We start from the raw sequence: 25,487 nt of genomic DNA, 5'->3' as shown, positions 1-25,487 counted from the left end.
GGTCTCTCTCAGGTGGCTTCAGAGGATGCGCTTACCTGGGAAACTAGAGGTGCCCTTAGAGTCACTCGGGCGTCCAGAGGGCCACGTGGCTGACCTACTTGCGCTCTGGCATCCTGGCTGCCCCCTTCCCTGGGCTCAGAGAAGGAGACCCGTAACTCTTCTATAAATTTGATTAAACAAACGCTTATAGCCACCCAACTCACACAAAGGTGACTCCAGGTGGCTTACAACATTTTAAAAACTTCAGCAAGAGAAACTAGCCAAGTTCTGGGTCTCCCCTGTGAAGGTGTAAAGGCAAACAGGCTCCTGAACGTGACCAAATCCTCATCCTCCTCTTAGCCTCTCTGGATATTTGTTTGTTTTTCCCTCTCTCTGCTGCAGTTAATTTATATTTGCTCTGCTTTATCTGGTTATTGACCAAAATAAATAGCATCTCTGGTAGATGACAGCCAGAGCATTCTTCTGAAAGGCTGGCTTCCCTCCTCTGAGAGCCCAGACTCTCTCAGGGGGCTCCGTGGCCCCCTCCTCCCTCAGCCTTCCTCGCAAGGTGAACTTTCTTTCTTTTTCTATCTTTCTCTTATATTTTGTCCGTCTTTTATGGTCTGTGTTTTTCCTGACAAGAGTTCTTTTTCTTGTTCTCAACCCTGATTGTAAATAGGTTTGAGATACTTTACTGGAAACACTATGCAAAGGTTTTAATGCGTAGTAGAAAAAACGCTAAATGCTTTTCTTTGGCAAATGCAATTAATTTCCCTGGAGTGTTTTATGGAGTCCGTGAAAACCGATCTCTCACGCACCGTGTCCCCTGTTGCCTTCCCCGGGTCATTTTCCAGAAGAACTGGACCACAACTCCCATCATTCTGACCAGCAGGGCCAGAGAACTTGCTAGCTGCTGTTATTGGTGTTCTCAATTTGAATTGAATTGAATTGAATTGATTAGGTTTCTATGCCACCCAGTCCTGAAGGACTCCAGGCGGCTTACAGAATAAAAAGAAATTAAAAGAACTTAAAAACAATAGGACACACAAAGTTAAAAAAAATGCCATTTGGAGTGAGTCAGGAGGGGAAACAATGGAGGGAGAAAATTCAGTATAATACAGTCACCGATATCCAGGCTGCCTTTCCAGAATCCAAGTGGAAGAGGATTCCTTTACTGTATTTATATGGCCACAATGGAAGTCCAGGTTTATTGGCACCAAGAAGAAGGAAATAAACAGTATTGGCTGAAAGAAGAAACAGCCATGATCCGGGGACACGAATGGGCTTCCCTGGACAGGAGTGACCATCAGGCTGGCCCAATGATGCCCAGTGGCCAAGCTTTCCTGCCTCCTTGGGGCCCTGAGTCAGGGCGAAGCGTGTGAGTTTTCTTCTGGCCCTGAGGCTGCAGCGTCATTGCTGGGGAGCGGATCAGGGAAATCTAAATGTCCCAGCAGGGAGAGAGCGTACATGCGCATGTATCTGCAAGCCTTTGCCACACCTCCATCACTCTCACACAGGCACAACACGCTCTTGGGGAAGGTGACTTTGAGCGGAGCTGCTGGGCAGCCAGAGAGAGTTTGGAAAATTCCTTGTCCTCCCCAAGGTCGGCCTCAGAGGGTCGCTTGGACAATGGCCTGACACGTTGTGTAAAGGCAGCACCAGGGGCTGGGCCCCATTCCCTGTCTCCCACCTGGGCCTGATCCAGAGAGATTTTTTGGGGGGGTCTGCCTTTCCCCCCCATTCGATGGTTGAGCCTGGGCAAGTCCCTGACGAGGGATGAGGGCCGCCAAGAGTTCCTTAGTCCCAAACTGAGAGGGAACACAATGATAACACAAAGAACTTTCAAATGCAGCCGGTGGTCTCCTGAGGGGAGGGGCTCCCTCGGGGGCTGTCACTGGGAGGGTTTTGTGGGCTTTCCCCCAAATGTCTCAATGTTGTTCACTGTGCTCTATTTTCTGTGGAAAAACCCTGCAGAAATGTTGGACATCGGAAAGCGTCCAGGGGGAAGGCGCGTGAAATTCAGGCTGGCACCCCAGGGAGGGAGCTCGTTCAAAGGAGACCATCACGGTGCTTGGACGTGACTTGGAGGGCTGCCAGGAGAGAAAATCCATGAGCTGAACAAACGAGAAATGCTCCTTCTGCGTGAGCCAGGGAAAGTTGCACAACAGGGCCGCACAAACCCACCTGGGAAGGAAGCCGGCACGGGGTTAATCACGGGGCTGAATCAGGAGATGAGTCAAGGCACGGATCCCCCTCGGCTCTTTGCTCCTGGAAGACACAGCAAGGAACAGCTTTCCCCCTGAGCACCACAGGGGCCGCAAGGAGCCTCTTCTGGGGGGCTTTGCAACCCCTCCGCCTCTTTCGTGGGGGGCTTCTCAACCTCACGATGGATGGATGGGGAACTCCGGGAGCTGAAGCCCACGTATCTCCAAGCTTCTTTGGAAGGGCTGGCATTAAATATTGATTCTGATCTCCAGCCTCCTCGTGTGGAGCGCCTGCTCAGCCGCCCAGCGGAGCCCTTGGTCTGCCTCTCAGAGAAGCATCAGAGCCTGCGACCCACAGGAGGCCTTCCTGAAGCGCCAATGAGTCGGCAATTAAATCCAGCTGCTCTTGACCCTTCACCTGATTCGCTTGTGGCTTTGGTCAAGCTCCCCCGGTCCATCTTCATGAGGAAGCCACCGGGCACTTCCCTGCCTTGGCTGCCCAGGCATCTGCCAGCTCCGTGATCTGGCCGGAGCATTTCAGGCCGCACCAAGTTCAAGAGGGCCGGCCGTGGGAAAGCCCGGCTCCCCCTCAGCTTGACCCCAAAGCAGAGGCCAAGCGTGACCCCACCCAGGAGGGCCACCAGGTTCCCACAGCAATCAGCTGCCTCTGGTGCCTCTTTAGGGCTTGTTTGCGGGAGGGGCTTTTCGGAGGCCTCCCTGGACAAAGGTCTCTGTGTGGAGATCCTGCACGGAGCCCAAGGAATCAGGCGTGTCGACAGTTCCCACATTTCAATAATAGCAATAATAGCAGTAGACTTATATACCGCTTCATAGGCCTTTCAGGCCTCTCTAAGCGGTTTACAGAGAGTCAGCATATTGCCCCCAACAATCCGGGTCCTCATTTTACCCACCTCGGAAGGATGGAAGGCTGAGTCAACCCTGAGCCGGTGAGATTTGAACCGCTGACCTGCTGATCTAGCAGTAGCCTGCAGTGCTGCTTTTAACCACTGCGCCACCTTGGCTCTATCAAGGACCCTCCACCTCCTTGGTGACGGCAGCCTGCAACCTTCCCCTGCTTCTCCTGCGTTCCTCCAGGAAGCAAAAGGTTCTGCTCGAGACACAGACCCATGCAGGAGAGGCCTCTGCAGGCGAAGCCCTCAGGCCCCGGGAGGGAGTCTTCCCTGGCCTTGCTTAGGGGACCTCCTTGGCTGAGTGGGGACCCCCTTCAGTGGCCCTCCCCTTCGCCTCCCCAGTCTTGCTCAGAAACGACAAACTGCAATCAATAAACCCTGAGGCCGTTCTGGGGGAAATAGGGGGCCCCCACCCCACCTTCCCCTGCACAGAGAAAACCATGTTTCTGGTGTCAATTTAGGACCATCCTAGGCATGACAAGAAATGCCATAAAAAGAAGGCAACATGTTCAGCACTGAAAGCAATAAACCATTAAAAGCAGGCTGTGCATGTGTAGGGGGGGGGGGCAGACAGGAGCCCCAGATCTCAACCGTGAAAGGATCAGGAGCGTTTCAACTGGGGGTGATTTCCTGGCTCCTGGATTCCTTTGGATCTGGCTGGAGAACCCTGTCGTGAGCCTTGGTAGGCGAGAGAGACCCTCCTGGGAGAAATTCTATTTTTTCGGTGGTTTCTTTGTCTGGGGTGATGGATGGTTTGCCCACTGCACCTATAACCATCCGTTTCAAAATAGATCCTGACGGAAGGTCTGCGGACTCCACCCAATTCCCGTTTTATCTCTGGCACAGACTTGAGTGGGGAGAGGAGGAGGAGGCCGAGGGGGACGGCCGAGACGGACATGAGGACATGGCCAAGAGGTGAGGGCGGTTCTCTCCCTGGGCCTTCTTTGCATTCCTTGGTTAAGCCTGGGTAGGATAGAGCAGTGTTTCTCAACCTTGGCAACTTGAAGATGTCCGGATTTCAACTCCCAGAATTCCCCAGCCAGCATTCGCTGGCTGGGGAATTCTGGGAGTTGAAGTCCGGACATCTTCAAGTTGCCAAGGTTGAGAAACACTGGGATAGAGGATAGTTTAGGCCATTTGCAGGTTAATCCTTTTATACTTTTGTTACTGTGGATTGGAGATTCACGTCCAGTACTTACTTCCCATTCTGCCCCCTGACACAAGCAATGTGACTTGGCACCTGTTCCAACAGCATGGCCTTCCCTCACCCGATGCCCTCAGATCTGGGGGCTGTCCATTTTCCAGGTGATGTGATCTAGAGCCGAGGTGGCGCAGTGGTTAGAGTGCATCACTGCAGGCCACTTCAGCTGACTGCTATCTGCAGTTCGGCTGCTCACCGGCTCAAAGGTTGACTCAGCCTTCCATCCTTCCGAGGTGGATAAAATGAGGACCCGGATTGTTGTTGGGGGCAATATGCTGACTTTGTAAACCGCCTAGAGAGGGCTGAAAGCCCTATGAAGCGGTATATAAGTCTAACTGCTATTGCTATCTCTGACAGGCTTTTTAAAGGATCCAGCAGGCAGATCCCTTGCAAGGATTCCTGGTGCTTTGGGATTGCTCTAAGCAATTGACCACAATCAGGATACCCTGCAAGCTTTCAGACTGACCTGTCCTGGGCCCAGCGAGCAAAGGGCAGCCATAGGGACCTAGAGATTGACGGGGTTTTTAGTGGGCATTTTCACAGCCTGCGGCGGCTCTGCCAAAATAAACAAGGGGAACTAATTCTGAAGTTTGAAGCGTCTTTTTATAGCCTGGAGCGAACATAAGGGAGGATCAGAAAGTGGACAAAGTTATTCATTTTAAGCTCTGGGTTTCGGCCACTGTCATTAGTGGCCAGTTCTTTGGTCAAAGAGGTGTTTCAATGAGAGGCTGGCTGTGTGGCTCACCTGGAGTGTCCGAGGCCAGGCCGGGGCTCTGGCACTGGACCCTGCCAGGAAAATCCCGGGACGGCTGGACAGCCGCCTGAAATAGCTCCCTCTCCGCCTCTCCAAAACAAGAGGCTGGAGAAGCACGTGGCCTATTATCTCCAGCGGTAAACACTGGATGCTGCCAAGGATGCTCCGGACCTGTCAGCTGTTCTCTGTGTGTTTCCTTTGCCCCCCGCTGCGCCCACCCATTCTTCGCAGGAGGAAGAGGAGCTGCCATTTCCTGGGTTTTGTTCCAGGGGCTCCTCGGAATGGCTCACCAGGGCCCCTTGCAGGGGGGGGGGCGGTGGGGAGGGGGCTTCGGAGGGGAGGCTCGCTTGAACAAAGGATAAGCAAGCATCAGCCGGACCGGCGTTTTCCCCCAAACACGCGGCGGCTGTTTTGGCAACACGGAGGCTGCGGAGGCCGGAGGGAAGGAAGCGGCGGAGTTTGTGTACAGTGGCCGCTCGGAGCGCCCCGTGCCCGGCCAGCCCTGAAGCAGCGGAGGGGTCGCCAGGGCCAGGAGGACGGGTGGATGGAGCCCCCGGACCCTCCGCCCAGCCCTCCGCCCCCAGGGCCGCCCCGAGGGAGACCCTCCCTCCCAGGCTTCCTCGGAGGCGGCCACCCCCGCTGAGCGTCCTGGGTGCCCAGGGCTGCCCGGGGGCTTCGGGGCAGCGATGCCAACCTCCGCCTGGCCAGGCGCCTGCGGAAGGCAGGGGGTCTCGGGGCCTCCAAGGGCGGGGTGGGGCGCCATGCCGGGAGAGACCCCCTGCCAAAGCCTCGCCCCCCTCCCCCCCGTGCGGGACAGATCCACGCGCATCATCCGCCCCCTCCCCGCAGGAGAACCTCCCCCCCCCATCTGCGGCCAACCGGCGCGGGTGAGGCTCCCCCTGGCGGCCACCCGGGAACTGCAGCCGCCGCCTCTAGAGCGCGGCACAAAGCCAGTTGAGGGCCGCGCCCGCAATTCCGGCGCCCGAGCGAAGGCTGAGCGATGCGGGGCAGGGACAGGGAAGGGACCCGCGGCTGCGGGGGCCGCTGAGGCCTTCGCTCCGCAGCCGGAAGAGACTCCGCCCTCTTCGCCCCCTCCCCTCGAGGATCCAGGCCCTGAGGGGCGGGCGGGAGGGCGGGAGGAAAACCCGGCGGGAGGATCGGCCGCGGCCGGAAGGGAGGCGCCGCGCGGGGTGGGGGGGGGCGTGTCCTTCGGCGTTGCGTTGGGGGAAGCCCGGCGGGCGGCGCAGGCGCGGTGCGTGCGTCGCCGTCGTGCGTGGCGTGGCGTGCGTGAGTGCGTCGCGTGCGTGGGGCGCGCGCGGGGCGAGGAGCGGCGGCGGCGGAGGAGGAGGCCGGCGGGGGCATCGGCGGGGCCGCCATGGAGTGTCCTCACCTGGGCGGCAGCGTCTGCCTCGCGCCGGACTCGGCCAAGTTCCCGCAGGGCTCGCCCTCCTCCTGGTGCTGCAGCGGTGAGTGGGACTCCCGCGCCCATCATCCCCGCCCGCGGGGCCTCCGGGCCGCCTCGTGCTCCGAGGGGGCGGCGCTGTCATAAAGGGCCCTCCGGGGGGCTCCGGCCTGGCTCCGCTGCGAGGACCGCGGCTCCCAGAAGCCCCACCCCCGGCCGAAGGAGAGGGGAGGCGGTGGGGGTCCGTGCGGTGCCCGCCCGGGGGAGCCTCTGCCGCCGTTGGCCTCTGCCGCCCCCGGAGCCTCCCCCTCCCCTCCCCCACAACCGCCCTGCGAGGTGGGCCGGTCGGAGGGGGAGGGGCCTGGCCCAAGGTGTCCCGGGGGGGGGCTGGCGGGCGGGGGGACCGGCCGGGGGCCGATGTGGCTTTGTGGCCCCCTCGGGCGGCGTCTTAAAAGGGGCGCCGTAGTTGGGGCTCCCCCTGTTGGACCCCTCCCCCCCCGGCTGCTGCTCCCCCTCCAGCCGCTCCTGGCAGAGGACGAGGGTCGTGCAATGGGGGGGGGGGTCTTTGTCCCAGGTCTGCCGGTGCTGCCCCTCCTTCCTCGGTCAGAGTCAGACTTTCTCTCTTGCCCCGCTTGGAAGGTTCCCCTTCCTTGATTCGGTTTCTTCCTCGGCCGCCTCGGAAGGCAGAGCGCACCTGTAGCCGCCTCCTCCTCCTCCTCCTCCTCCTCCTCCTTGGGTGGCTTAGAAGCCCCAGACTTTAAAAGTACCACGCGGAGGGTCTCTGGCTTCTCCCTTGCAGGTCCCGAGGGCAGAAGGAAAGGAATTAAAGCTCTGGCAGCTGGTGGATTTTGCAAGGGAGAGCAGTAAAGCACAGCTTGACCAATTCATAGTTTATGTTTCCCATTAAGATCATCGCAGCAAATGTGTTGGAGCAAAGTAGTTTGTGCCAGGAATGGTTGTTTCTGTTAGAAATCAGCCTTAGGGTGAAAAGAATCAGCCCATTTCAGTTGTGTGATGTACTTTTCTTTCTATTTTTTATATATACGGCCTAAAGTTCCTTGCCATTAAGGCAAGTAATGAATAAGTGATACATTCTTAATATCTCGGCCCCATCAACTGTGAGAAGGCTTATTAAGATCTACATCATAAAAATTGCATAATCAAGATTTAGATAAAATCCAAGATTTTGGACTGTCTGAAGAATCGTTGAATAGTTTGCGTCCTTTCAGTGATGCTTTGAGTGGTTTTGTAGCATAAGGCCGTGACATTCTGGGCCAGAACAAATAAACTTCCTATATTTTCCCTCCTGTTCAGGGAGTTTTCAAGTGAAATTTCACAACTCTCTTCTCATTTGTTCCGCAAGGAAGGAATTCAGCGAGTGAAATTCCTGGATGTTTTTCTTGCTCTGATGACAAACAATACAAGGATGTTTTTTCTAATGTGGAGAAGCTGAATTGCATTATAATTTATGGGGTGTTTTTTTAAAAAAAAAACTTGTCTTGCTGCTGTATAAATGTCAGGGCCTTGGAGTGGTTTTGCTACACTGGAAAAAAAATGTTAACAGATGGATTTAAACGATCCCATTGCTGGCTGGGATGATGCCCATTGAAGTAGCTTAAGACTCATCTGTCTTGTAACCTAAATCGACTTGCTGTCTTCCAAGTCGATTCACTTTTGCCAGGTGGAAACCTGGCCCAGGCGCGGTCCACGGCAGGATATTGTGGAAATGAGCTTTTAATGAAGTAAATATTGTTTTTTTTTAAACAAAAGTAAGCCTCTGTGGGTGACTTTATGGACATCCATGTGGTTTTCTTGGCAGCCGTACTGCTGCTGCCACCAGCTGGGCCTTTCTGTAATCCGCCCCTCCAGCAGGGTACCTCCCTCTGCCTTCCACGCCAGTGCCCACTAGTCAGGCCAGACCCGCAGGGCTTCCCAGCCTGGCAAAGGCCACCCAGGTGCTTCTACCTGCAGAGATGAAAGTGTGAATCCCGCTTCCATCCTGCTGGCTGAGAGAGATTCCATATTTAGGTCAGAGTTGCAGCCTTCATTTACAAAACTACAAAAACGTGGTCACGGAGGCTGCTGTGGTGTTTGTATCCCCACAGCAAAGAAAGAAAATCTACTGTGTAGGTTGATGGTGGCCTCAGTTCTGGAGATTGATGGTCTTTCTTAAGTTGGTCCCCTCAATAGCTGCAGGTGTTTTTCACGGATGAAAGTCGGAGGACTTGGGCACCACAGAGAGAGCCCAGTTCCTTCTCCGTCAAAGGCTTTGGAAAGGCACTTCTTTCCGCTGTTTCATAGGAAGAATCTTTTGGCCACAAAGCTTAAAACTGTTTCCAGGATGCCTCCTATTTGGTATAAGAAGGCACCTGACCTTCACCTTTGTCCTGGCTCCTTTACAAGGTGGATGAATGCAGCCCTCATTTGGTTACACATTGACCTTAATTGCTCCCTTGGCAGCTATTAATGCTGCCCAGTTCAGTTTCCACTCAGCAGCATCACAATACTTGTGAGACCAGAAAAAGAGGACCTGCTCATAATGTGGCTAACCCTGCAGTGTCTTCCTCCTTTCCAGGGCAAAAGAGGCAGGTGAGGAACAAGTGGAAGAGAAGCTTGGGGGGAGATGGGGTGTTTTTCCCAGGCCCTGGACCCTGGGATTCATTCCTAGCTGGGATTGCATCTCCTGATGGGTGAACAGGCCACACCATTCTCCTAGGGGTGTGCAATTTCACCCTGGCTTGACCACTCCATGCCACCTTTTGAAGCAGAAGTGGCACTGGTGGCGAGACACAAGGCAGGGCATGTTGTAGGGGTTGTGCTTGTCCGGGTCAGTCTTTTGTTTTTGGGGCGATACTTGAGAGAGGCCTGGCACAAGGAAGTGGCGCATGCTTTCTTTCTCGGTGTGTGCCCGCACAACCCAGAGTGGGGGCTACAGTTGCTGCTGCCACCAGTTTTTGTGCCCTCTTGTTTGCCCAGCACAAAAACCAAACAAAGCTTTGGTGGTGGCTAAGTGAAGGGCAGGGCTTGAGATATCAGGATGAGTCCAAAGGTCGAGTAGGGAATGGGTCACCACAGCCTGTGGGAATTCTGCATCGGGTATCAGAGTTTGAAGTTTTGCTTTGGCTGGTTCAGAATTGCCGCTTCTGCACTCCGGCTGCACAGGCCTCCCTGGAGGGAGCAGTTCATTACGATGGCATATTTTCACCTTTTAAAGGAGCGTTGCACATCACAGGGGCACTTCATGAAGGGCATTTGGGCACTTCAGAGTCTTGTAGAAACCGTGGCATTGTTTCTGTTCTATTGCGCAATAGAAAATATGCTTTCTGAATTACTCAGTGAACAGGAAGTTGCCGAAAAGGAGGATGTGACTCCAGGCTTCCTTACAACATCACAGATTTTATTTTTCACCACATCCCTCCTAGACAAGTATTTGATGATGTTCTTAGACTTAAAAAAAGACTGCCATGGAGGATTCATACAGCCTTGGAGAATACTGCACTGAGTTCTCTAATTAAGGCCGATTGGCCGTCTGTGAAAAGGGCTGTCCGTCATATCTTTTTCCAGCACACCAAGTTAATGGAGCTTAACTGCAGCTTGGTGATCTATAAGAACTGACAAATCGCCATTAACATCAGAGATCTGCACTGGCAAGACAAGGACTTTCAGGAGACGAGGTGGATCCAGCCGTTCAAAGTCAGGCCTTTTCTTTCCTTTTTTAAGATTTTAAGCGACTCGAGCGGCTACAGCTCAGCCACGGCTGGGTTTCCTGGTCTTTCGTTTTGAGATTTAGTGAAATTTAGCCAATGGTCCAAGGCAGTCCGTGTCTGCCTTGCCCAGCTGGAGGGCAGCCAAAGGGCTGTGCTGTTGGGCAAAAGGCTGCTTTTCCCCTCTGTCCTTCCGATACATAGGTTGCCCAGTTAGCTGCGCATTAATCTTCCTTATGCTCTGCAGTTGTTGGTATCATAATGAGGCATAGGGTCCTTCCGCTTTGTCTCTGCTCTGGTGGGCCAATGGTGACTGGGATTCCACTGGTAAATCTGGGATTCCTCAGTTTGGCTTCCTAAATAACTCATAATCCAGATTGCACTGCTGATAATATGGTTGGTTTTATTTATTTTGAACATAGGACCGAGCATTAAATACATCAAACCCAAGTGGTTAAAACATGAGGAGGGAGGGGAGTTTGCAACTGAAAATGTTTCATACGGGAAAACTTTTCCTGCTTATATAATTACTGAATGTTAAAGTCCGCACAGCATGATTCTTACTAAGAAGATCCTTTTCTCTCCCTCAGTTCTCTGCAGCAGAAGCGTCACCTGGTGTGACTGATTTTTGTCTGATTTCTTCTTGCCCCAACAGTCTGCCGCTCCAACAAAAGCCCCTGGATCTGCCTGACTTGCTCAAGCGTCCACTGTGGGAGGTGAGTGCGGGAGCCAGGCTCCTCTCCCGGGGGGGGGGGGGGCTGCCTTCACAGCCTCCCCACCGCTTTGTGGCCTGGGACAACAGTTACGTCTCGAGAAGGACTTTGGGGTAGACCGGCTGCCCTTCCTTTGTTGCCGCCACATCTGTATGGGCTCAACTCCTGCAGGTTGGACCAGGAGCACATCTGGGGAAGGCTGGCCAAGATTCCAACCAGAGTTACGGCCCTGGCTTCAGAGTTGCCTGGTACAGAAGGACGAGGCGCTGTCACGCTTAAAGCAAATGGCTGCCCGTGTTTGGTAGAAGTGTCTAATGGTCAAGGAAGAACCGTCTGTCCCCAGTTCCCATGAGGCTGCCCTGATTTTGCTGTAGGCCGGGCACCCGCAGCTGCTTTCTGTGGCTGCTGAAAAACAGCCCTCCATTTTGCAGGCTCCTGGGGGCAAAAATATTTGGCGTTGCCATCTAAAATGGCAGGGGAGATAAAAGCATCTTATTGGCTTTTCTCAAAATACTTGAAATTCCCTTTGTTTGGACCAGCAGCAGGAATATAAACCCAGCAAAACTGACAGAAGAACCCTTCCAGTCTCCCCTCCATTTACGTACCCTTCCGGCGTTTGGAAACTGATTTTTCAAAACCTGCTGAGTCTTACTGAAAGAAATTGGACAATATTAAACAGGAGCCAATGCAGTTGCCTCTCCGGCTAGTTCACAAGTTAGAAAAAGCAGGCCCTTTTGTGGAGAAGGCTCCCAAAATCCCACTTTGGTTTCTCTCTTGACCCTTTAAGGTATGTAAACGGCCACGCCAAGAAGCATTACGAAGATGCTCAAGTGTCTTTAATGAACCACAAGAAAGCAGAAAAGCAAGAAAAGGTTCAGCACTTGGTGTGCATGGATTGTAGTAGTTACAGCACCTACTGGTAAGTCAGTAGCCGCCCCACTGATATTGGGGGGGTGGGGGGTGGAGATTGAGAGTGTGGCCCCATTGTGGGAGGAGGCTGAAGAGGCCCCCGGCTCTCTCCTCTCCTCCAGGCCTTTCCTTGCTCCTCCTCTGTATGTTGATTTGGAGCTCTTGGCAAGTCACTTGGATTAAGAAACTTTTTGGCCCAATTCTGTACTTCTTCATATGGGGAGTCTACTTTGTTTAAACCTGGGCCCCAAATGCCCACCCAACCAAGCTTTCTCTCTGAAGGGTCAGTTTGACCGGGGGAGCCTTTGAGGGGAAGGTGGCAGCTCAGTTCAAATCAGTGTCTGATCTTGCTTTGCAGAAGAAACTTCATTTATAGTTTATAGTTTGGCTAAAACAGAGAATGGTGATTTACTAAACCTAAAGAGAAGAGGGCAGAAGTTCCACTTTCAGGCAAAGAGAGGAATTCCCCGTATGGTGAAGAACTGCCCCCCCCCCCTTCTGTGCCTTTGCTCCTTAAGTGTCCCAGGCTTCTAAAATGAGCAAGGGAGCCTTGGCTTTTGGAGCTGATGGTTCCTTCGTTGCTGAGGCTGCTTCTTGCTCTGGTCGTGGACGATGTCTCCCCCGCAGGTGCTGAAGTAGAGCCTTTCTTTGCCTCCTCTGTGAACGCCTGCAAAGTTCAGCTGCCTTAACAGGGTTCTTGCCCACCTTTCATTTTTCTCTACATTTGGTCTCCAGCGTATTATGACAGGCCTTAATTTAGGCTGCAATTAGGAATCAAAAGATGCCAGTCTGAAAAGCGTTGCTAAAACAAAGAAAACACTTGCCAGGAAAAGGGCAGCACTTGTTATTTCTGGGAGAACATTCTGCCTCTTGTCCACATCCCATAATCTTGGTTGGTTTTCCTCCACTTTGCTCGCCTCGAGCAGCTTCCGCGGTGCCTCTATGGCCGCATCCAGCCCGTCAGCTTATGGCTCCAGTTACTACTTTGGCCGGACTGTGGGGGTAAAAGCCGAGTCCAGATGAGTGACCTGCCAGTTAGGGTGGTTAGAGAGGAAGGAGTAATTGGGCTTCTGAATGGATTCGATTGGCAGAAAGACCAAGCAGGATCTTTGCGGACTGAGCTGGGCCAGGAATCACAGAATTGGTTGGAAAAGAGTTGGGGATTTGGGGAAGCCCTGCTCGGTGTCTGGAGGAAGAGGGTGGGTGGTGACACCCCCACAATTGGGGCTTCCTTCTACTCTTTCCGCATTTTGAGCCTCGTCCCCCTTGGAGGAGGCTGTGGGGGGCCTTTGCCTTCCGGTCCTCTTCTGCGCTGCCGCCTCTTAATTCGCAGTTCAGCAGCCTCAGCTTTGCCAGGGAGCCGGTGGTGGTCATCCTTTGATTGTTGTTTTCTCCACAGTTATCGCTGTGATGACTTCGTAGTAAACGATACCAAGCTAGGCCTGGTGCAGAAAGTCCGGGAGCATCTACAGAACTTGGAAAAGTAAGCCCCTCTCTTGGTCTGAAGGCAGGCGGGGGCTTCCTTTTCAGCAGCCTCTCCCTGGGAACGGTCTGCCTGCTTCGCTGAGGGATCCAGTTTTCATGGGAGCAATAGCAATAGCAGATTTAGCAATAGCAGATTTTTATATACCGCTTCCTAGGGCTTTCAGCCCTCTCTAAGCGGTTTACAGAGTCAGCATATCGCCCCCAACAACAATCTGGGTCCTCAATCTGGGAGGAGAGTCCTAGGAAGCCCCCCTGAAATGAATGGGGCCAGCAGCTGCTTTCTGGCAGCCGTTCCTCTCTGGGAGCCTCTGCTGGGGGTGTCCCCACAGGGAAGGCCGAGCTGAGCTTCTCCTCGGTGGAATAGCCGAGGCTGGGAAAGGGGCCCCAGGAGAGAGGAGCTTCGTGAGGGTCTGGGTGGGGGCTTGGGTGGGATGAGTCCTGGTGCTCGAAATGGGCCTTGCGGGAGAAGGGTTAATCTAATTTTTTTAAAAAAAGTTATTTTAGATCAAAGGCTTTAGGTTATTCTTTACTGTGGCCATCAGATTAAGGAAGGTATAATCTGATAACTGAAAATAAAACCGGGCTTGAGGTGGTTCTCTAGAAAAGACAGAAATATGTTTTGAAACTACGAGGATGAATCTCCCTGTGAGTCAAAGGACATTCCAGGTGTAACAGGCCATTGAAAAACATTTCCTTATTATAAAACACATTTAGCCCTCCCTGCCTTAAGTGTTATATATTGTAACTAGCTTTGTTTTCTCTCTTTGTATTGTTCAGCATGTCTTAAACCGCCCGTTTATTCTCTTCCACAGCTCAGGTTTTACAGTAGAGCGACATAGGAAAAGGAAACTTCTTGAAAGTGCCTCGGTAAACAGCAAGTTATTAAAAGTAAATGTAAGTGTGGCTACTTTGTTCTCTCCGCCCTGGACTTTGAAGGAGCAAATCTCCTGGATCAGAGAAGATCCTTTCCAAAAAACCATCTTTGGATTTAACATTTAATTGCCCCCCCCGAGTGAAGTTTCCAGCGTTGGCAGCACTCGGTGCTCAATTTTGAATGCCAGAGGTTCTGAATAATTCACTTCTGGCCAAGTAATGAGTTGCCCTTTAATTCAGCCTAGAGGTTACGTGTGGCCTCATCCTAAGTGAAGGCAGGGAGACCCCAACTGTGCAGGGTCCAGGCCTCCATCCGACACACAGCCACCTGGAGCCCATCGCTGGGGGTCCTTCCTACAGTCCCCAGCAGAAGGGCTGGCAGGGTATCCAGTTGGGGGGGGGGACATGGGAATGTACTGGTGGATTTTGTGTGGTGTCGGGTATGTAACAAACAGTCTAAAGTTTGAATTATCATTTTCTGTGCTCTAAATTCTCTGTGATTGGCCAACATTAATGAAAGACTTACCTAAATATTTTAGAAGTTGGCTAAGGGGGTCTGTTTTGCATCTCTTTAGAAGGAGGTTGAAGAAAATGGGGGGGGTATTGTCTGTCCACTCAAGGGGGTCTTCCTGGTTCGCAGGGGAGCCCCGCAAACTTGTGCGCCACAGGTCTTCGGAACTTGGGGAACACGTGTTTCATGAACGCCATCCTTCAGTCCCTCAGGTACCCCTCGTTTGGGAATGGGGCTCTTCCCCCAAGAGACCCGTCCATGCCGGAGCCTTTTCTGTGTCCTGCCATGCAGGCTCCTTTCCGGGCAGTCGTAAGCGGGACGGCCCCCTGCAGAGTTAAAGCACGGAGGGTGGAGCGCGTGGCCCTTCCGGCACCTCTGGCTGATCTCTCCTCCTTCTGCCCACAGTAACATTCCAGAGTTCTGCTGTTACTTCAAAGAGCTGCCAGCGGTGGAACTTCGGAACGGGAAGACTGCAGGCCGGCGGACGTACCACACGCGGAGCCAAGGGGAGAACGGCGTGTGAGTGCTTGAGCCCCCCGGGAGCAGAGGAGAGACGGAAGGAGCGAGCGGGGCTTAAGGGGCTGGCGGAGAAAGAGGCCTCCGTTATGGAACAAGCGGCATCTTGGTTGCATGCTGAGGGATAGTTAGATGTAGTGGTTAAAGCATCAGGCTACAAACCAGGGGCCTGAGTTCTAGTCCTGCCTTGGGCCGGTCACTGTCTCTCATCCCTGGGAAGGAGGCAGTGGGAAACCCTTCAGAAAGGCCTTGCCAAGAGGAAGCTGCAGGGTTTGGGCAAAGCAGTCTCTGAAATGACTGAACGAGAGAAGGGGGAAAAACCCCCTCGGTGGTGACTTTTCCAGTCCTGGAGGGGGAGGGTTCATTTGTTTCCTTTCTGAGAACGAAAGTTGCTTCCCTTCGGCAGTTCCCTGGTGGAGGAATTCCGGAAGACCCTCTGTGCTTTGTGGCAAGGAAGTCAAACCGCCTTCAGCCCCGAGTCCCTTTTTTACGTGGTTTGGAAAATCATGCCCAACTTCAGGTAGGCCTCTTTGGAGGAGCAGCAGCTTCACACACCCACACCAACACCGAGGGTGTCCCCGTCCTGCGCATTCAGGCACAGGGGTCTCAGTGCCCCGGAGTTTGCACCTTGGAAAGAGTCTTGCATTGACCAGGACTTCCCCAGAAGGGCTTTAGAAACCTTCCGTGTGGTCAGAGGATTGAAGAAACGGCCTCCCGCATCACTCAGGAGCTGGGCCCTTTCACCTTCCCTGTGCGCATAAGGATTGGGGGCCAGTCGATCGATTCCTGGCTTTGTTTCTGTGAAGGGGGTACCAGCAGCAAGATGCCCACGAGTTCATGCGCTACCTCCTGGACCACCTGCACCTGGAGCTGCAGGAGGGCTTCAACGGTGCCACCTCCCCAGCGCTTCTTCAAGAGGAGCCTGGTCTGACTGCCGGCAGCCGGTGCTGCGTGTAAGTCTGAGTCCTCTGGGGGCTTCGTGGCTGGGGACACTTTCAGTGGGTGGCTGTGGCTGCCTCCCACAGCAGAGGCCCCTGGGAGATGGAGGGCAGCGTGTGGGCGGCCTGGCTGAGAAGGAGGAGGAGGAGGGTGTCTTAGCACATGCCCCCAACCTTCCCTCCCTCCTTGAGGGTTGCCTTTACACAAAGGTGAAATGCACAAACAACAGTAGAGCAATTGGACTTTCGGGCACAGCCTTTGTGAGGAGCCCCCTGTCCTGATGCTTCCCCCCCCCTCCCCCTTTTCTTCAGGAATGGCACTTCTACCGTTGTCACCACGATCTTCGGAGGCGTCCTTCAGAATGAAGTCAACTGCTTGATATGTGGAACTGAATCCAGAAAGTTTGATCCATTCCTAGGTAAAGGGCTTAAAAATATATATGCCCTCTTGAAAGTATCCAAGGACCGCTTCCCTTTGCCACCCTGCCCACCCCAGAGTCTTTTCTAGACTTTTCACGAGACCTTCGCTTTTCTAGACCTCTCGCTAGATATTCCAAGTCAGTTCCGGAATAAACGTAACAAGAACCAAGAGAATGGACCAATCTGCACGTTGCGGGGTAGGTTCTCTGGAAGCGGCTCTCCGGTCTCTGGGGCCGTCCGTCCTTCCTTCCTTTGAATGGCAGAGCCACGGGGCAGGGGACTCACTCGCCCTCTTCGCTGCTCCAGATTGTCTCCGTAGCTTCACCGATCTGGAAGAACTTGATGACTCGGAGCTCTACATGTGCCACAAGTGTAAGAAGAAGCAGAAGTCCACCAAGAAGTTCTGGATGCAGAAGCTGCCCAAAGTGAGCCCCACTTGAGATAAACCCTGCGGGATGTTTTTGGTGGAGGAAGAAAAGCTGCAGTTTCTCAACAAGGTCTCCCAGTGAAGGCTGTGGAGGGGCTGTGGCAGGGAAGCCGTTTCTTGAGCCAGCTTTCAGGCAGGGTCCCCTGAGACCCCTGGATGAACATCTTGGCCTCACCCAAAGGGCCTTCCCTGCTTTCCTTGGGGTGCCTCTGAGTTTTTGTGTGCTGCTGTGAGTCCTTCGGGATTGGGTGGCATACAAATCTATTAAAATTGACAAATGAATAGGAAAGGGTATAGAAATATGTTAAATAACTGCTGCTGTTGTGGAATTTTTACTTTCTCACAGAAATAATTGGTTTCTGTGCTCTTGTGCCCGAAGCTGCTGCAAAACTGCTTTAATTTTACTCTTTTGACCAATGCAGCCCCTAAAGGCTTTTTCTGCCGTGTGTCCCTTTAATGCGCAGGTGCTGTGCCTGCACCTGAAACGCTTCCACTGGACGGCCTACCTGAGGAACAAGGTGGACACCTTTGTCGAGTTCCCTCTGCGCGGCCTGGACATGAAGTGCTACCTGCTGGAGGTAAGGCGCCCGTCGCCGGGAAGAGGCGGGAGTGGTCAGGCCGAAGCGTCAGGACACTCAGTTTCTTTGGCTTCCTCCCCCCCCCCCCCCCGCTCCTCCCTGTGCAGCCGGAAAACAGCGGCCCGGACAGTTGCCTCTATGACCTCGCGGCTGTGGTTGTGCACCATGGGTCAGGGTGAGTACTTGGAAGGCTCTGGGTTGCGGGCTGGACTTCTGAAATCCTGGCATGCATTGACACGTGACGGGGAGGTGGGCAGACGGAAGCATCAGCCCCTCAAGTGGCAGGGAGGAGGGCAGGGGTTCCCAAGGCCTCGCAGGGCAGCCGAGAACTGGCGTGGCTTCCCTTGTGGCCTTCCTTCCCTTCCCAGAGCGGCCGCCTTGGTCGGCTTTCTCTGTGAACCGGTGGCAATAAACTGGCGGGGCTCAACCAACCCCCAGTGGGAGCCTTGATTACTTGGGGGGTGGGGGGAAGGGCTTGGCGCAAGCAGCCACCGTGAATGGCTGGCCTGGTGCAGAGGCCGGAGTGAGCAGCCTTTGCCTGGCCGCTCCCCTCTCGAGCCGGGCTCAGCCCCAGGGGCCCCCCTTTCACCTCTTGGGTGCTGGCATTTCAGGGTCGGTTCTGGGCACTACACGGCATACGCGACTCACGAAGGGCGCTGGTTCCACTTCAACGACAGCACGGTGACGCTGACGGAGGAGGAGACGGTCTCGAAAGCCAAGGCCTACATCCTCTTCTACGTTGACCGGCAGGCGAAGTCTGGAGCCGAGAAACTTTAAGGCCCCTCTCCGCCCTGCGCATATCTAGTCCGATGGACAAAACATTTCCAGTTCTCCACAGATACTTGATCCGAGACTCTTGATTTCATTGTGCACTTTTCAAAAAATTTTTTTTGTGGGTTCTAGTTTTATTACATTGTCGGTAGTAGCATTTGACTTATTAAAAAATGGACACAAGCTAACTTTGTGGTTAGTCATACCGGAAAAAAAAAAGGCAAAACCTCAGCAGATCCTGATATGCTGCTTAAACTCAGATTTTATACCTGGTTTCAAGAGCAACTTTCTATGTTTGACTTTCCTGTCTCCGTGTTCTGGTTTGCTTTCTAAAGGCACAATTCCACGAGGGAAACTTGAATCCTTTTGAGGAGCTGGGAAAGGCCGGCCGGGGCTTCGGTGGGTCTCCCAGGATCAAGGACTCGACCCCCGGCCCCCCGGCCCAACCGGGATGCAGGCACGGACTTTGGGATGCCCCCTTTCTTCCTCTGCGGGGCTGAAGGGGGCTGCATTAAACAGGCCATGTAACTGCTGCTATTTTTGTTTCTCCGAAGGCTGTTCCTTTTAGTCTGTAGATTGTACTTCCGTAGATGGCGGCACTGTTTGTAATAGAAACTCTTTTTTAGAAAATCCTTTATACGAATACAGAAAATTACTATTCTGCTGCAATTAAGGTACCAAAAATCAGAATTCGGGATCGGCTACTCATTTTGTCAGCGCAGTGTCCAGACTCATTCTGCGACCGTCACTCTCTGACCCCCTGGCTTGAGATGATTTGGAAGAAGAGGAGAAGCAGAAACTGCCGTTTGGGCCTCTGCAGGGGAGGAACTTCGGAAGAGAAGATGCAGGAGACGACTTTCCAGGGCTGCGTTTTTCTTGAGCCTCCTGCGTGGAAGAGTTTTTAAGGCTGGTTTCCCTCGAGGGAAAGAACGAAGGTCCCTGGTGGCATTTGTTCCAGGCAGCCAAATGTGTACGCTTTTGAGTTCTGCAGAACTCTTCATTTCAAGGAGGGGAGGAGAGCCAGAAAGGGACGTTGGGGGTGGGGGAGGAGGTAGAATATGCCGGTAGCTGAAGAGGAACAAGCCCCCCTCCCCAGCAAGGAGGAAGAGGTGGCTGGCCCTGCCCGGAGGACCCGAGAGGCAGGCGGTGGTTCCAGCAGGGCCCAGGCCGATGGAGCCAGAGCTGCGAAATGGAGGAGGAGCTGTAGGGACCCCCTGGAAGTCTTGCTGCCCCCTCCCCACACCGCCAGAAACAAAATTAGGTGGTCCAGGAGAAAGGAAGCCCAGATTCACAATATCCAGGCTGGATTCCGTTTTGTGAGTCAGTGGTGACATCACATTCCCAGGTGTATCATTGCAATCGATCGGACCCTTTTCCTGAGTTTTTGTGTTTGGCGGGAAGGCGGTTGTCTTCCCACCAGGGGGCGCTCTCCTACTGCCAGTTGGGGAAGCCGCTCAGCTGCTTCTCTGCTTGCCCCTGGGGCCCCCTCTGTCCCCCTCTGCGTGCCCACAGATGCCAGGGAGAATGGGCAGCCCTGTGCGAGGCGGCTGCTCCAGGAGGCTGCCGTAGGGATGCCGGGTTTCCTCCTCCAGGTCAGCCCAGTGCTTCACTCGCACGCAGCTCTCCCGAGCCTCCCTGATAGGAGCTGCACCGCTGAGAGGCAGAAGGTCTGGCCAAGGCTCCTGTCCTGGCAGTGTGGATGGCCCCCCCCTCCCGTTCCCCGGCTGCGTTGCCACTCTTCCCCCAGGAGGGACAAGGGGAGCCCTTCTCCCTTCGGCCCCTGCCTGCCTTGGCCACCGGACGGAGGGATCTGCAGGTTGTGGCAACACAATGGATTTTTGCCCTCAGGTGGGGACTTTTTCTCTGCCACGCCAGCTATGCTGCCCCCACAGGGGGCCTCGGCAGGCATAGAGGCCTAGGACCATGGAGATGCTGGCCTCCCCCTCCCTGCCCACCACGTCTCTCGTCACCTGAAGGGCTCCTGCCGCCTCTTCTCTTGGACGTTGGCACTGGAGAGGTTTGGGGCCCCATAAGGCCCCATGGAGGAGCAGGACAAGGCCGGCTTTGTGCTCTGTCTGCGCACTGTGTGCTCTCTGGTTCCAGTGCGTGTTGTGTCCTGGGGCTCCTGGGCAGCCCCGGGGGCTTCTTGGGTGGCCATTTAACTTTCATGTATACATTTGGTGAGTAACAGTTGTCTTAAGCGCATTTGATGGTGATCTTGACCATGGTTGAAACTCTCCTAAAATATATTCCTCTCCACGTTGCCTCTGAAGTCTTCTCTGGGCTGGGCTGGGCGGGTGGGGGAGCGTGGCCTTGACGGGTGCAGGGAGGCTGGCATTTGCTCTCAAGAGCAGCAGCTGGGGGCATGGGGGCTTTGTTGGAGGTCAGAACTGAGCCAGCTGTGATGTGAGCTGCCTTTGCACAGCTGGCAGGCTTGACCCATCGCTCTTCCAGAGCTGCTTTGCTGGGCGTTTGGGCTGCTTTAGGGTTAGGGGAGAAGGAGCCCGAAAGCCAGACTGCCCCCTATTGACCCAGGAAAGAAAATGCAGCCCCCCACCCCACCAAGTGCCCTCAGCTGTGCGTAGCTCACCCGGGAATGGGCCAGGGGTGCACTTTCCTGCAGCATCGCCAGCCGAGGGGCAACCGGCTGCTCCAAGTGGGCGCCAAAGAGGACTTGCCAGGAGGCCTTTTGTGGCGTCTCAGGGCTGGTCTGGCCACCGAGGGCCCAGGGGGGGGTCTTCCTGCTCTGCCCCACGCCTTGCGCTGCACCTGCTGGTGACAGCTGCCCAGGGGAGGAGCACTGAAGCCCAGCAGCCTCCAACTCCCGTTTCCTGTCCCCAGCACAAGCATGCCAAATTGGGGGCCTTTTCCTGTCCCTGCAGGTGGGTTCTCTGCCCTGGAATTGGGTTCTGGCCGAGACCCGTTGACCTGAGCTGAAGCCGACAGGTTCTCCATAGAAGTTGCCCGTCTGGGTTTAAAGGCTGAAGTGGCCCTTCGAAGGCCAGAGGGGCCGAAAGGAGTCCCTGCACAGGGAGGCGAGAGGGAGGCGAGGGGGGGGGGGCTGGTGCCTTGTCCTTTTTTGAAACCTCTCCCAGCTGGCAGCCAAAAATAGCTTCCATTCCACACCATATTTGTGCAAAGGATCTGGAGCCTTTGGAAGCTGATTAAGCCCAGCGCCCCGTGTGCCGCTGCCTGCTGCCTTTGCGCCACAGGCACCCCAGGGCAATGCGTTTGACGGAGCTGAACTGGGAATGCCTCCTGCACCTCTTCTCCTTCCTGGACAAAAACAGCAGGAAGAGGCTGGGCCAGACGTGCAGCCAGCTGTGGCGGGTCTTCCAGGACCCCTCGCTGTGGCCTCTGCTCCACTTCCACTCGCCGGCTGAACTGACCAAGGAGAACTTTGTCCTGGGGCCGGCCCTGCGCCACCTCTCCATCTGCTGGCATTCCAGCCAAGTCAAGGTCTGCAACGTGGAGGAGTGGATGAAGAACGAGCTCCAGAGGAACATTTGCAGCCTCCACAAACCTCTGGTGAACGACTTTCTACTCCAGGTTTCCAACAGGTAGGAAAAGAAACGTTGCTTGCTAGGCGGGTGCAGCTACATTATGCCCTGCTTGTGGGAATGGCTTTGGGTGCCCCCCTCCACCCCCCAGGAAATGGGGAGAAAGCAGTTTTGTTTACACGCACCCCTAAACTGCTTCTGCGCCCCAGGAAGGTCCCCCAATGCTCCCCTCCCCAAGGATTCTTAAAAGCAAAAAACGGAGCACTTCAGTTTTCAAACAAGCTTGTTCTGTGCGTCCTAATCGCAGTGGCTTTTGTGCCACCAACTGCTGCTCAGGGCTCAGGAATTCCAAGCTTATTTCCAGCAGAGGCTCTTAGTCCCCTAGCTGGAGACATGTGATTTCTATCCCCTTCTCCTCCTGCTCCTCCCTCACTTTGGGAACGTTTAACTCTTTCCCTGGTCTGAACAAAGGGACAGCAGCACACCCACACACACACACACACACACACCCCCCTGGTTAACCCTGGAGCTCTCAATCTTCTTTGTGACACTGGTGTCCGTCCTGGGTTGGAATGAAAACTATTTTTTGTCAAAAGGAGTTTACAAGCATCATAGCAGTTGTAGTTTTTCAACATTTCATTCATGTTATTTTTAAAAGCTGAGCAGTACAAGCATTGGGGACAATAGAAAGACACCATGGATCAAAGAATGAAATTGTAAACTCTACTCCTGTTCCTTGAACACTACCTTAGTGAGTGAGCATCAACACAACCGCTTAGCTTGTTTTTAGAGTCTTTAGATGTAGCTAAAAATCCTTGATAGCCTGGAGGAGGAGAAATGACTCCAGGAGGACAGGAAGCAGATCTGCCAATCTCTCTCTTTCTCTCCCTCTCCCTCCCTCCCTCCCTCTCTCTCTCGGCTTCATTGGAAAATGTGCTCCAAAGACAATGCAGCCATTCATAGTTCTTGCTAAGCATGAAAAGCTGCCCAGGTGCTGAGCGTAGACTGACTTCTTATCCCCAGTTCAGGCTGGACCTTCCCGCTCCAGCCAGGCACGGCCGCTTTTGGCTTGGCGATATCCAAACCATCCTTACGAGCCCCGGTGCCTGCCTGTGCCTGTGAATTGACCCGAAGCCCGGGTGAAGGAAGAGACTGCAGGGCTGGCTTTCCATTCAAGCGGCCAAATCCCAGCCACCCCTTCTAACCTTCCATGCTCCCACTTCTTTCAGGTCCCCCGGCTTGCTGTCTCTGAAGCTGTCCGGATGCGGCCATGTCACAGACGATTCCCTGGCGCTGCTTCTCAAAAGCTGCCCCGGCCTCCGGACTCTCCAGTTGGAGAACTGCGTCCTGATCACCGACCGGACCCTGGAAGCGGTTGCTCTCCATGCCGACTCCCTAAAAACTCTGCATGTGGACTTCTGCAGAAACATCACAGCTGCTGGGGTGCAGCGAGTCCGGGAGATGCGCCCGTCCCTGACTCTCCGCGCGGAAAGAAGCGCGGACATGATTCCGGACAAGCGGCCAGGCGGCTGGGCCTTGGAGAGGGGCCTAAAGAGGACGCTGTGGCATTAGCCACGCAAGGAGCCACGCTCGGGGGAGGAGGGTGGGGGGGGCTGCTCTGTTCTTTCTGTTTGTGGATTGAGATGCTGTGCGCATTGCGAGAGATACGTAAAATGGGGCTACTGGAAGTTAATTCTACTCAAACCTGCCATGGATGTAGCAAAGGGGCTGTTTGCTAACAAAAACTGAGGCTGTCCTTTTAGTGGGCCACTTGTGCTCTATTCCATTTCTCAAACTAGCAGTGATTATTTTGTGAGATGGAGCTTCTAAATTAAAGGACAATATTTGTACAAACCATCTTTCCTTTTGCTCAGGTACACGCTCTTTAGTTAAACACGCTAGATTTTTAACACAACTTAAATCCAAGAATTGTATATCTCAACTCATACCAACTTAGTTTTTCCATGTGTTTGTGTAGTTCTCTAAATTATTCATTGTGCATAAAACCTTCCTTCCTTCCCTCCCTCCCTCCCTAACTGCTTGGGAATGTCAATTTCATTTTGGAAATTGTGAGCAAAAACCAAGAGAGAGCAAACTCAGAAACGAAGAAATGAAAAACAAACAATTAAAAGTGTCAGGGCAGACAGAAAGGATAATCGTCAGAGGCCCTTAAAGAAGAGAACTATTTGTTTCTTGAATCTGCTTTATTTGAATAAGGAACCCTGCACAGGCATTTCAAATTAAAACAAAAATAAATATATGAATATTCATGTAAAACTGTCCTTTCTAATGAACAATTATACACAATGTACAGCTCTTCAGATTCACTGGGAAACAAGGCTCCATTCCCCACAAAGTGCACCAGGAAGGCTCCATGCAAACTTATCGAAAGTGAACAAAAAAGAGGGGAGAAAGGGGGAAACTTTACTGATCTCACTTTTTTGCATTTTTCTGCTTACAGTCACAAAAAATAAACACATCTAAATTTTGTTACATTTAGAGTAACTAAAAAGGTGGCCACTGTTTATATTCCTAAAACATCTATCTTTACCGTAAAACCATGTCACCACTGAAATCCGGTGTGGGCATTCTTTGAGAGAGAGAGAGAGATAGAGAGAGAGGGAGGGAGGGAGGGAGGGAGAGAGGGAGGGAGAGAGGAGGGGGGGGATTTTGTCCACAGTTAATAGTCCGTGTCGGAGCCCTCGGCATTGTCCACGTTTCGGGACAGCATATAATTGTCCATATCGATCGACCTGCAATTGTTGATTGCATAGCGCAGCCGCTCGGCCATGACCAGCTGACTGGAGTAGGGTGGGAGACGCAGTTGGAAGAAGCAGGTCTGTGAGGTAGGCAAGCTGTCGTAAGGCTGGCGGGGAGAAGAGCGGGAGGGAGGGAGGGAGGGGGCAGGTTAGGCCAGGCCGGGGGGGGGGGCACTGGTTAATGGAGCCCCCCCCCAAACCACCCGGACCTCCCAAGGCAGGTAGGAGAATGTCGGTGGGCCTTTGGAGGAGCTCAGGGTTCCCAGTTTAACAAGCTGGTTTAGCGTTTCTCTTTGAGATCCCACCCCGCTTTTGGGGGCGGAGCATTTGTTGCCCCAGACCTTTGCAATTCTGCTGTGGCCCTTTTGCTGAGCTTCATCCTCCCCCCCCCCCGCCACTCCCACCTGCTCAGCTTGTGGGGCTCCCCCTCCTCTCCCCAGGTGTGGCCGTAGCTGCAGAGCCCGGCTTAAAAGCCCTCCCCCCCCTTTAAAGCCCGAGAGCCTTGGGGTCTGCTTGGCTGCCCAGGAAATGGACGAGTGGCCGTGTCAGGGGCAGGGCCCCCCCTGGTCTTGCTGATCAGGCACCAGAGCAAGCGGGAGGGAGAAGCGCCATCTTACCCTATCGACCTTCATGATTTGGAACCGCTGAGAAATATCCGCCGTGTTCGCTGGCAGGCGAGATCTTCCGGACACGAACCTCATGAAAAGAACCCGCTCCTCGTTGGAGAACTCTTCCAGCGTGTGCCAGAACCACTGGACCAGCTGGTGCTGCTCATCCACCTCGCGGTAGCGCACCACCTTCTTCAGCACATCCACCGAGATCTCGGGCATCCCGCAGACCATCTGCTCCAGCTGCTTGGCCGTCAGCAGGGACAGCAGAGGCACCGGCACGATCCAGGACATCCCTTCCCGCACGGCGGCCACCTGCAAGGG

The 25,487-nt window shown here is 54.0% G+C and overlaps 3 protein-coding genes across 4 annotated transcripts in view; 2 read left to right on the top strand and 1 right to left on the bottom strand.

Moving 5' to 3' along the window:
* The first annotated feature begins 6,365 nt into the window (after positions 1-6,365).
* USP3 (ubiquitin specific peptidase 3) lies at positions 6,366-18,965 on the top strand. Of its 2 annotated transcripts, none has more exons than XM_087703928.1 (15): positions 6,366-6,515; positions 10,811-10,871; positions 11,656-11,787; positions 13,177-13,260; positions 14,075-14,156; positions 14,776-14,858; positions 15,052-15,165; positions 15,569-15,682; positions 15,969-16,115; positions 16,413-16,519; positions 16,637-16,717; positions 16,827-16,945; positions 17,412-17,525; positions 17,633-17,700; positions 18,137-18,965. In XM_087703928.1, exons 1-15 carry the CDS (start codon positions 6,425-6,427, stop codon positions 18,300-18,302), a joined length of 1,563 nt encoding a protein of 520 aa, XP_087560054.1. In that variant the 5' UTR covers positions 6,366-6,424; the 3' UTR covers positions 18,303-18,965. The 2 variants fall into 2 exon arrangements, with proteins under 2 accessions (XP_087560054.1, XP_087560055.1); XM_087703929.1 differs by having other exon boundaries at positions 6,402-6,515; positions 10,746-10,871.
* A 2,209-nt stretch (positions 18,966-21,174) lies between these two features.
* FBXL22 (F-box and leucine rich repeat protein 22) lies at positions 21,175-23,387 on the top strand. Its single transcript, XM_014058707.2, has 2 exons — positions 21,175-21,856; positions 23,026-23,387. Exons 1-2 carry the CDS (start codon positions 21,522-21,524, stop codon positions 23,366-23,368), a joined length of 678 nt encoding a protein of 225 aa, XP_013914182.2. The 5' UTR covers positions 21,175-21,521; the 3' UTR covers positions 23,369-23,387.
* A 594-nt stretch (positions 23,388-23,981) lies between these two features.
* HERC1 (HECT and RLD domain containing E3 ubiquitin protein ligase family member 1) overlaps positions 23,982-25,487 on the bottom strand; it is a 50,926-nt gene continuing 49,420 nt past the window's right edge. Inside the window, exons 77-78 of the mRNA XM_087703927.1 lie at positions 25,173-25,478; positions 23,982-24,662 (exon numbers count right to left, since the gene is read on the bottom strand). Of these exons, the coding sequence (XP_087560053.1) occupies positions 24,477-24,662; positions 25,173-25,478 (492 nt within the window). The 3' untranslated portion in view covers positions 23,982-24,476. The remainder of the gene's footprint in view (positions 24,663-25,172; positions 25,479-25,487) is intronic.

This window comes from Thamnophis sirtalis, unplaced genomic scaffold (assembly GCF_051295495.1).
Source record: "Thamnophis sirtalis isolate CommonGarterSnake01/CBP01778 unplaced genomic scaffold, rThaSir2_p1.2 scaffold_2, whole genome shotgun sequence".
NCBI lineage: Eukaryota > Metazoa > Chordata > Lepidosauria > Squamata > Natricidae > Thamnophis > Thamnophis sirtalis.
Note: the sequence above shows the minus strand (reverse complement) of the source record. Positions and strands in the feature narration are given on the sequence as shown.